Here is an 11429-nt window from a genome sequence, read left to right as displayed (position 1 = left end):
CAATCAAAGCCCGTGGGGTTAATGATCAAGCTATCTAAGGGTAAATTTATTATGTGATTTTTGTTTTTGGAAATTTATGGATTTAGTGTAGATATGTATTTATTGTTTATGTAAATACATATTACAAAAGTAAATCATCAAGGGATCCAAGGGTAGAGGAGATATGACCTAAAGGTTTGTTTTTGGAAATTTTTGGATTTGGTGTAGATATGTTTTGATTGGCATTTATTTAAATATTGTTTGTAATAAAAATAATTACAAGTTGCAAATGATTATTGATGTGGAAAATCTATTTCAAAATAAAATGAAGAAAATGATTATTGATGTGGAAAATCTATTGCAAAATAAAATGAAGAAAAGAGAAGAATAACAGAAAGACATGTTGTTGAAGAAGAACCAAAATAGGTAGAAAAGAAATGAAAGGGACAAACTTTTGGTTGATGAGACCATAAGAAAGTCCTGTCAGAGATTCAAGACACCACCAACATCACAATACAAGAGAAGCTCCACAATTCATCATTCCATGTCTTGTTTTGGCAACAGAAGCTCCTTCCTACTCCCATTATATATCTGCCGCCTGTGCATGCAAGAAAAGAGAGGAGTATGGCAATGGTGATGAAGATGAAGGTTGCATCTTGCACGTTAAACGAATCAATAGTTTTTTCTAATGCAAGGCTTTTAGAGTAATATACATATGCATACATACATACATATATATGTATTTTGGTTCTGTGTGTGTGTGTGTGTGTGTGTATGTGTGTGTACATACATAAGCTCCTTCCTACTCCCATTACATATCTGTCGCCTGTGCATGCAAGAAAAGAGAGGAGTATGGCGATGGTGATGAAGATGAAGGTTGCATCTTGCACATTAAACGAATTAATAGTTTTTTCTAATGCAAGGCTTTTAGAGTAATATACATATACATAAATACATACATACATATATATGTATTTTGGTTCTGTGTGTGTATACATACATATATGTGTGTGTGTGTGTGTGTGTGTGTGTGTATATATATATATATATATATATATATATATATATATATATATAGAGAGAGAGAGAGAGAGAGAGAGAGAGAGAGAGAGAGAGAGAGAGAGAGCTATATATCTCTCAAGCCTTCTCACTTTATGTAGACCTATAGAATGACCCATATGCTACATGTAGCTAGGGTTCATGGAGAGCCCCCCCCCGCGCCTCTACCATCTTCATCTTTTGTTTAATAGCTCTTTACTTATGATACACACAAAGAGAGATGCACATCCTCGCATTATATATATATATAGAAATATGGGAATAAATAAATAAATAAATAAACGAAGATATTTTGGTAGATGCAACTATAATTCTATAGCAAAAAATAGTTATAATCTCTACTTTAAACATTGTAGCAAGATAAAGCTTTTTTTTTTCATTGTACTCTACATAAGTGCATACACTTCGCAATGTTCTTCTTTACAAACACATTGATATATGTCGAGGGCTTAAACATAACCTACATAGATACCTTTGTGGCCATGTTTTGTATGTGGCAGTTATGTATGTTTTTGGAGACTCTTTGATGTGCCTTTTGTCCTTTTTATGACATCAACTTCAAAACACGTGGAATAGTAAGTAAGTTATGTTCCTACTCAAAGGTTAGGGTGGTTGTCAATTCAAAACATTTGGAAAAGTAATACCCCATGTGATTGCTCCAACAATGGGCTAACTCATTGCTACATATGTAACTTGTTGCGTATATGTCTTTGCCCAACCTAAAACAACGCGTCCCAAATGCCAACTCATTAATATTGCATTTGTAACTTGTTGTATTTAACTTCCCACCCATGGAATGGTTGGGAATTTGGATGGAGCAAGACTTTCCCCACCTAGGTGGCATGGATGGGCCTTTGTTAATGACATGTTATGCATGTCATTAACACTAAGGGTGGACATGCTCATTATCAAGATTAAAATACAATTTCCTCTTCTTTTTACAAAAAGACTTACGTAGGGCCTTCACAAATTTGTAGATTTGGGCAATGGAGATTGTTAATGGAGAGATATGAGAGCCCTTGTAAGTTTTAAACTCCTTGACCATCCGTTTTTTTCTAGTGACACGCTCAATGGGCAAGGAAAGTATGCAAAGGCCCTTAGGCTTGATTTAGATGCAAATTTTGGGGTGGCACGAAGATGTCATCCACCTCTAAAGTGAGCCATTGCTCATTAGATTTTCGAGATTTGCTAGTGAAAAGAGTGTAGCCTTAGGCTGGGTTCAAACCATCCGCCCACCATCGCCTAGGTTGAGGATTTCACTACAATACAAATTTGTTGCCATGTGGGCGGTGTGAAAGAACCGTCCGTAGCTATGTTCCTATGCAAAAAGGCCCTAAAGAGATCACTTCTTTCTTATGCTACAATTTTTTTGGTCTTGTCTTACGCAAGACATTGTGAGGAATGAGGAGGAATTGTTCAATCAAAGCTCTCGGGGTCAATGATCAAGCTGTTTAATTTTGTAATTTTTGTTTTTGAAAATTTTTGATCTAGTGTAGATATGCTTTGATTAGTATTTATTGTTTGTGTAAATACATGTTGCAAAAGTCAATAGTCAAGGGACCTGAAGTTTTTTTTGGAAATTTTTGGATTTGGTGTAGATATGTTTTGATTAGCATTTATTTAATTATTATTTATAAAAAAATAATTACAAGTTGCAAATTATTATTGATGTATTGCAAAATAAAATGAAAAGAAAAGAGAAGACTAACAGAAAGACATGTTGAAGACGAAGAACCAAAATAGGTAGAAAAGAAATGGAAGGGACAAACTTTTGATTGATGAGACCACAAGAAAGTCCTTTCAGAGATTCAAGACACCGCCAACACTGCAGTACGAGAGAAGCTCCAGAATTCATCATTCCATGTCTTGTTTTGGCAACAGAAGCTCCTTCCTACTCCCATTACATATCTGCCGCCTGTGCATGCAAGAAAAGAGAGGAGCACGGCGATGGTGATGAAGATGAAGGCTGCATCTTGCACATTAAACGAATCAATAGGTTTTCCTGCTGCAAGGCTTCGACAGTAATGACTTCTTCTTCTGCTTGAACTTGCAAATCAAATGATTTGATAGGGTTTTCTGAACTAGCAAATCGAACGATTCTGTGAAATATCTTGAAAGCTCTTTTAGTTGCCATGGCTGTTTGAATGATGATTTCATCGGAAGTGAGGGATTTTTTATTTTACTGACGTGCTGGGAGAGCTGTAACCCTAGCTGCGTGAACGAAAAGGATTTATCAGAAGTCAGTTTTTTTTTTGGTTGGCTGATGTGTTGGAAGAGCTTTTGTCATCGCTACCTGAACCAAGAACTCATAGCAAGGTAGGGCATTCTGTTTCATCAGTGGTCAGGCATTTCACGAGAAGAAGTAAGGGCATCCTGTTGGGAAAGCTTCGATCAGAAGTCAGGTAGTGCTTGGGAAAATCTGTAGCCATGTCTACTTAAACAGCAAAGTTTTCATCAGAAGTCAGCTATGGTGTTAGCCATGGCTGCTTGAACACTGGGGCATCCTGCTGGTCTTTTGCTTTCAAGAACATGTGCGTGGTCGGGCTCATCGATTTTTCAGTGGCTATCCACATCAGATTTATGAGGTTCCAAGGAGCGTGATTAGGTTCTGGCTGAAAGAATGTTGCAGGATGTTGGAGAAGGGAATATTTGCAGCAATTTTACTTGTTTCTGTCTTTGTTTTATTGTTGGCACTCTGGAAACTTTGGCATTGCTGGTCTCGACACCATCTTGGCAAGGAGCAGGTAAGGGAACCCTAATAGTCCTCCCTTTTCTATTTGGTCGTGTTCTGATGTTGGTTTTATGATGTTCTTACTGTTTGTACTCTTCAAAAGCTTTTGGATTTGCAGAGTTTGCTTTGTGTTGGTTCTACTATTGCACTGGGTTTTAACCATCATATGCTACTTCAAATTCCAGCCAAACGACATGTCTCATCCTCTGATTTCGCAAATTGAGCCGGATGAAGTGCCTGAATCTGAACCCGTGGGTTTGGAAACGGGACAGACTCTGAAACGGAGGGGAGTGCCAATCCTTCAGAGAGAGGATAGTAACCGCAGGATCAAGGTTTCGCAGGTTTTCGAAACGGGTGCTCTTGACCAGGATAAAAAGCAAGGTGACATTAATCAACATTTTCAATTACTGAAGTATTTCTTGCTTATGCTGAATGTGGACTTGAATGATGACATTGCTCTTTAGTGATGGCTTTTATCATGGCTGAGTCTTTTCAAGTCCCATTTTCAACTGCTTAACTGTTTACAGGGATCACAGTTAACTCACTACTGTGCCTTTCACAGGAAGCACTATAACTCTGGAGGTTGTTTCTGGGCCTTCAACTGGAACTCTCGTCACTCATCGCTCTGGACAGTCCCTTACAATTGGAAGAGTACCCACAAACAGTCTTGTTTTGAACGATCCTGAAGTTTCTGGAAAGCATGCTTACATCAAATGGGACTCACAGGTCATTCTGGTGAATTAAGTTGGAACATCATATATTTTTTGTTACATTATTTTGAAGCATTTTTTATATGCAGAACCTATCTGGTGTTTTTGTCTTTTATTCAGAGTTTAGTATGGGAGCTGGTGGATTTGGGTAGTCTCAATGGAACACATGTGAACAACCGATCTGTACCCTTTGATCAGTCCAATGGTGGGGCTATAAGAAAGCCTAGCATTCCAGTTGAGTTGGCTACTGGTGATGTATTATTATTGGGCTCCTCGTCACAAGTGCTGGTGAGCTGGCTTGGCTCTTTCTTCTAGTTTGTATCTTGGTTAGGGTGGAAGGGAACTAAATTCTACACATCTATTCCCACAACCCCCCCCCCCCCCCCCCCCCCTCTCTGCGGCCTCCCACGGAAAAATAGAAACTGCTATTGTGTGCAGGATGTCAAATCTGTAAAGACTACCACAACTGGCCCCAAAGTCTCAGCTGTTCCACCTACCTTGTTTGCACCATCCCAACTTTTGGAGGTGGCTTCTTAACATGGTGTGGAAGATGTATGAATCATCTTGATATCTGGGAAAATTTGCTTGTATTTGTGCAGCCTACAAGGTTCACAACCACAGGAAGATCTACAGATTTGAGTCTTTTTCTCATCATTCAATAAAGCAAATACACCATCCTTGGGGGGGCCCTGCAAAGGGTATTTGGGACCCAATTGGGTGTACTGTCTCTATTGTGACCTTTTCTCTCTCTCTCTCTCTCTCTCTCCCTCTCTCTCTCTCTCTCTCTCATGGTGTGAAGCTGTGCAGGCCCTCCCTTCTTTGTTCGTGCTGCGCACTGGTGGCCCTTGCTGTGTACCTGCTGCCCTTGTCGCGCTGTGCCCTTGCTGTGCTGCACTGCTTGCCCCGCTTGCTGTGCTGCTCCCTTACGCCTCCCTGTTCCCACCCACACAGCAGCGCTGCTTGCCCCGCTTACTGTGCTGTGCTGCTGCGCCCTTACTGTGCACGTGCGCGCTGCTGTGCTGAGCCCTTCCGCCTCCCTGTTCCCACCCACCCTTGCTCAGGCCCCCAAGGCAGCAACTAGGGGGAAATAGTCACAATGAATCTAGAGGAGCTGGAGGCATACATCAAGACAGTGGAGGACTGTAGGACAACACCAAGAAGGCGTTGGGCGAACAGAAGAAGGTGCTGGACAGCGTCCTGAACCAACATGAAAAACAGTTGGAAGGCCTCCGCAAGGAGATACAGGGCAAGAACAACAAGATCGAAGAATTGGCAGCACAGGTGAACCACCAGGAGGAGGTGATTCAGATGTTGAAAGAGACCCATATGCAACAACAGGAAATGCCACAGGCTGCCCCAGTGAAAGGGGAACTCCGGGCAGAAATGGAAGCCCTAAAGGCTATGGTCGAGGGCCATACAGTGGAGGAAGGGGAACTGAATATTGAGGAGGGCCTAAGGACGGACTTGGAGCAGTTGAAAGCTGAGAGTGATAAGCTGCGGGAAGTGTTAGAATTTTTGCATCTTAGTGTTTTTGGGGCTTTACCATTTATCTGGTATTTAATACATTTTACTACTATTTATTTGTCCAGGGCCAGCCGGCCAGTTCCCTACTGCACTATATAAGGAGTTCCCCATTATTCACTGATTCATCCACTTCCCTTGCACATTGTTCAACACTCAGTTGCTGGCTATTGCCATTTAGACTTGGATTTGGATTTTGGATCTGGTACTAGCCCGGTGAGAGAGATACTTGTGGATCATCCCTATGGTGTGCTCGGCATCAGAGATCTTGTGCCTTGACATCGACATCGACTTGGGTATTCTACATTGACGTATCTGTTTGTTTTGTATTCATTGATTGTATTGATCCTGGCCAGCGTGCCCATGGATCGTTCTGCATAAATTCTTGAAAGGGGGAGGGGCCTGTTCCCCGCTTAGTGTACTGTATTGTGCAATTTCCCTATTCCCTTCTCTCTCTCTCTCTCTCTCTCTCTTGGACACGCGGTTGAATCTGTCATAGCATGCCTCGTTGGGCTTACAATGGTATCAGAGCAGGATTTCTCTTGAAAAAACTTTCTTGGGGTGACACAGCCATTTTGAGAGAGGGAAACCAAGGGTGTAATGAAGAGAACAACATCCAGGACTTTAAGATGGGAACCAAGGTTGACAATCTATTTCTCATGAGACAATTGCCAGGACATCGACAGAGTACCGAGATTTTCAGCAGTGTAGACAGTTTCTCCTATATGAAGAATTCCTTGCTTGGAGAGCCAAGAAGGAAGAGGACCAAAGAAGGGCTCAAATGTTTGAAGATTTCATCAAGGTCCAAGCCACCGAAGCTGAAGGAGTTGAAGCCTCCAAAGCTTATCTTCGAGCCAAAGGAGTCACCATTTCGGAAGGATCAAGAACCACCAGGTCTGCTCTTCATGGAGTAAATACCAAGGCCTTTGTTGTGGGTGTGCCCGCCCTTATCAGGTGTTTTATCATTTTTCCTCACTCCCCGTATTTTTCCCCTATTTTTTCCCATTTTTCCAGTGGTTGGGAGGGTTGCCAGAGGATGCCAGGAGCACTCCAGTGCTGGCCGACTGCATGTTTCTCAGTCGTGGGCTACTGGACTGCTGGCCGACTGTACTTGCTCAGTCGTGGGCACTTTTCTGCTGGCCGACTGCATTTATGCAGTCGTGGACATTTTTCAGCAGTCGTGGGCACTTCCTATGCTGGCCGACTGCTCTCCCAGGGGCATATATATAGGCCCCCAGTCCCATACCACTATTTGTATCATTTCTCGGGATCTTCTTGTGTATATAGAGCAGAGTTACACGCCTACATCTCTCTCTCTCTTGTGCTGTTTTTCTGCTTGCGTTTTTGCTCGTGTTCCCAGATTTGGTCATCATCTCCGCTGCGTGTTCTGACATGGTATCAGAGCCCTAGGCTCTAGATAGGTCTTGGGATTTGTGTGAGCAAGAGGGGGGCTGTTTTGTGGCTGATTGGTGGACTGTTTTGGGCTGATCGGGAAGAGAAGGTGCAAGAGGAAGGCGGGCTGATTTGCTGGACAGCCACTTGCAGGTTTTAGTTCTTCTTTGTTCCCACCCACCCACCCTTTTCAGAGTACATCCCCGCTATGGCAGATCTGTTTGAGATGGCCGAGAGACATGTGAAGATCCCGACACTCCCCACGTTCCTGGTGGACCGTCAGTTGGACGGGAGTAACTACGGCATATGGAAGGTTATGATGGAATCTGTTCTGGAGTCTTACGACCTCGCCGATTTCGTCGTTGTTGGTGTTCCACGGCCGGAAGTAGAGGAAGGGGAGTTACCGTCGATCCGAAAGGACCAGGAGGCCCAAACACAGATGTGGGATTGTGTCAACGCCAGGGTCCGTTCGTTTATTTTCCTCAACTGCACACCGCAGGTAATCAATCATATAAAGCATATGACGCTGGCCAGAGGTATATGGCAGCATTTGGCCTCACTTTACAACAGGGTATCGCCCATGAAGAGGATTTCCTTGGAAGTACAGATGCGGGTTATGAGCCCTGCAAAGTCGTCGACGATGCGGGAGCATATTAACAAGCTGCAGGCTCTTCAGCAGGAGGTTCTTCAGGCTGGGAAGGAGATATCGTCAGAGGACATGGCCATCACGTTGCTGTCACATTTGCCCTCTTCGTACTCAGCATTTTACTCGTCTTTGATTACCAGTGGGTGGCAGGCTCAGCACCATCACGTGGGAGGAGCTTGTGCCCATGGTCCTGGACCAGGAGGAACGATTCACGAACCCTCCTCAGGGTGGAGATTCGGAGGCCTTAACTAGCCAACGGTCGAAAGGCCGTAACTCGGGCAAAGGGAAGGCTTCATCGGAGAAGTCTTCTGAGAAGAAGTTCGACGCTGACCGCGAGAAGCTGAAGGCAGAGAGGACCTGTAATGATTGTGGCGAGAAAGGCCACTACTGGAGGCAGTGTCCCAAGCGGAAGACCGAGAAGGGTGAAGACTTCTCAGCAGCAATCATGAAGACTCCGGCTTTTGTGCACCTGGAGGTGATGGACACCGATGCTTCATTTTCTTCAGGCAGGGAGGAGATTGGAGGACTCTCCGCAACGGATACTCGGGAGTGGATTCTCGATAGTGGTGCTTCCAGGCACATGACTCCTTCCCGTTCCGGTTTACAGAATCTCTGCAGGCTTTCTGGTCATATTCTTACTGGGGATACGTCCACTATCCCAGTTCACAGTGAGGGCAGGATGGAGATAGTTCCCGATGGGGCAGAGGGGGGAAGCATTCCTCCCAGGTGTTGTATGTTCCGGCACTTGGTTTTCATCTGTTGTCAGTGCATCAGGTTTGCAAGACTGGCGTACGGGTGGAGTTTGATGAGCATTTTGTTGCTCTCCGGGACAAAGCAACAGGCCAAGTGGTTTGGGAAGGTGGAGTGGAGAATGGAGTTTACAGGCTTTCAGCACTCTCTCTCCCAGGTCCTCAGGTTTGTGATGAGTGGCAGTCTGGTGATGGCCACTTGTGTGTGGATACGTTGCAGGTGCGGGCTTTCCGGGACCAGATGGTGGATAGCTTGCCTGTAGATGGCAGCAGTTGGCAGGAACTTTCCAGTACTGATGTTGGTAGTTCTTGTGTTCGTCAGTCAGAGGAAACTGAACAGGTCACTTATGCTCTGATGTCTCGTAGTGTTCGGGACATAGAACTTCCAGTAGTTGAGGATGTTCTTTCCACGGGGACCTTTCGGAAAGCCAGGCAGGTGGCAGGTGCTTACTTGCAGAAGGAGGTGGTTTCTCCAGGCTTTGTGGTTCCGGATTCAGAGGGGGTGGTTGATAGGTTTCATCAGGTTTCCAGGACTTGTTTGTGCACCGTAAAACAGGTGTTGATTCTTGTGAGCAGTGTGATGCCTTTTTGACTCAGAAGCTGTGTGGTTCATTAATGTGGTTGATGGACACCAGATTGGACGGGAGCTTCCTGATGAGGCGGTTTAGCTCATGGTTGCAGATGACTCTTTGGGAGGCAGGATTGCGTTTCCTGTGGTTTTTGCGGCATGCGAAGGATCATGGACTCTTGTACACAGGAGGGGGATTGTTGGATGGAGTCCGACTCCACGGTTGGAGGGACTCGGTTTGGGGAGGAGATCCGGACACGAGGAGATCTACTTATGGCCCAGGAGCAGTTTTACGGAGCAGGAGGAGGTTACATTGCAGGTTTGGGCTTCCACTGGAGGAACCCATGGTCATCCAGAGGCACTTTGTTCGTGAACAGATCGTTGCTGATGACATCTTGCTGGAGTTCTGTTCGACGGAGGACAGTACGGTGGACCTCTTCACGAAGTCGCTCTCTCAGGACTTGCTCGGGCGGCACCCCAGCTCCCTGTGGTTGGTTTCACAGCCAGGAGCTGAGAGGGGGTGTTAGAAGTCATCTCCTGTCTAGATTTATACACCAGGGCCTTTGTTGTGGGTGTGCCCACCCTTATCAAGTGTTTTATCATTTTTTCTCACTCCCCGTATTTTTCCCCTATTTTTTCCCATTTTTCCAGTGGTTGGGAGGGTTGCCAAAGGATGCCAGGAGCACTCCAGTGCTGGCCGACTGCATGTTTCTCAGTCGTGGGCTACTGGATTGCTGGCCGACTGTACTTGCTCAGTCGTGGGCACTTCCTATGCTGGCCGACTGCATTTATGCAGTCGTGGACATTTTTCAGCAGTCGTGGGCACTTCCTATGCTGGCCGACTGCTCTCCCAGGGGCATATATATAGGCCCCCAGTCCCATACCACTATTTGTATCATTTCTCGGGATCTTCTTGTGTATATAGAGCAGAGTTACACGCCTACATCTCTCTCTCTCTTGTGCTGTTTTTCTGCCTGCGTTTTTGCTCTCGTGTTCCCAGATTTGGTCATCATCTCCGCTGCGTATTCTGACAGGAGGGGGGGTGATGGGTGGCCTGTCCCGGATCCATTGTGTTGTCAACTTCTCCAAATCTTTTATACTCAGTGAATGTGGGTGAGTGTGGTTGTAACTAGTAAAGCTATCAGTACTTAGTGTCTCTAATGTGAGGTTTAATATTCCTAGAAGTTTGGATTGTACCACCCACCTCGGTTACACCAAGAAAGGTCTTGCTCCAGTGATCCTCTTCATATCTTGATCCGCATACATCTTCCCCTATCCCGCATGTTTCTCTGCTCCACCAAGCCCCCACATACATGCTCTCTTACTCGGTACGTACTCACATTCATGCAATAACATCATGTGCTCTAACATTCACTCCAGACCCTCTCTCTCTCTCTCTCGTAGAGGTGGTTACATTTAGTCGTTAGGTTTGTTGTTGGTCCTGCTTCAAATGCCCTATGCAAAGAAAATTTTACTGCTGGATCATCCAGCAATCAATCATCTGCCACAATGATGCGTGTTCTAGGTGGTCGGCACCCATATCCATGATAAATCATGATCAAATGCAAGATTGCTTTTGTGGCTGTCAGACCTCGCTCAATATGAGTGCAGTGATCATCATTTTCACCTGCATATTACTTCTTTTTTGTTCTTTGAGTGGTTTCAAAAGCAATAACAACCATGGTTGAGAGAAGCGTAGAGCCGGCGACCTTGAAGGGCGAAATGGTGTTTGAGTGCTGGCAGGGACCGAAGCAGGTTTCCGACCCCGAAAAGATTTTGGCTGCCTGAAACAGTGCGTTTCAGTGTTTCACTGCCCTGCTGAAACAGGCCATTTCGTCTCACAATGCCACATGGATTTTTAAAAAATGGTGCAACCTGAGAAATTTTGGCAAAAAAGGCATGCCCTTAAACAACGCTTGTTGCAAGCACTCTCATACAATCTTTCACTTCGGCAGCTGATCTTTGCGGCCCATTGCCATTTCTGTTTCCCATAATCATGACATCAATATCTTGCACAACTGCAGGCATTGACTCCCAAGTTGCTGGATCCTTGTAAAAATGAGGGCTCAAACAT

The 11429-nt window shown here is 44.9% G+C and overlaps 1 protein-coding gene across 1 annotated transcript in view; it reads left to right on the top strand.

Moving 5' to 3' along the window:
• The first annotated feature begins 2974 nt into the window (after positions 1 to 2974).
• The window catches only part of KAPP (kinase associated protein phosphatase), a 102677-nt gene continuing 94222 nt past the window's right edge, over positions 2975 to 11429 (top strand). The window contains exons 1-4 of the mRNA XM_086817556.1: positions 2975 to 3782; positions 3955 to 4150; positions 4332 to 4495; positions 4600 to 4767. Coding sequence (XP_086673682.1) covers positions 3669 to 3782; positions 3955 to 4150; positions 4332 to 4495; positions 4600 to 4767 — 642 coding nt within the window. The 5' untranslated portion in view covers positions 2975 to 3668. The remainder of the gene's footprint in view (positions 3783 to 3954; positions 4151 to 4331; positions 4496 to 4599; positions 4768 to 11429) is intronic.

Source organism: Cibotium barometz, chromosome 23, assembly GCF_041138505.1.
Source record: "Cibotium barometz isolate CiBa-2024 chromosome 23, ASM4113850v1, whole genome shotgun sequence".
NCBI lineage: Eukaryota > Viridiplantae > Streptophyta > Polypodiopsida > Cyatheales > Cibotiaceae > Cibotium > Cibotium barometz.
Note: the sequence above shows the minus strand (reverse complement) of the source record. Positions and strands in the feature narration are given on the sequence as shown.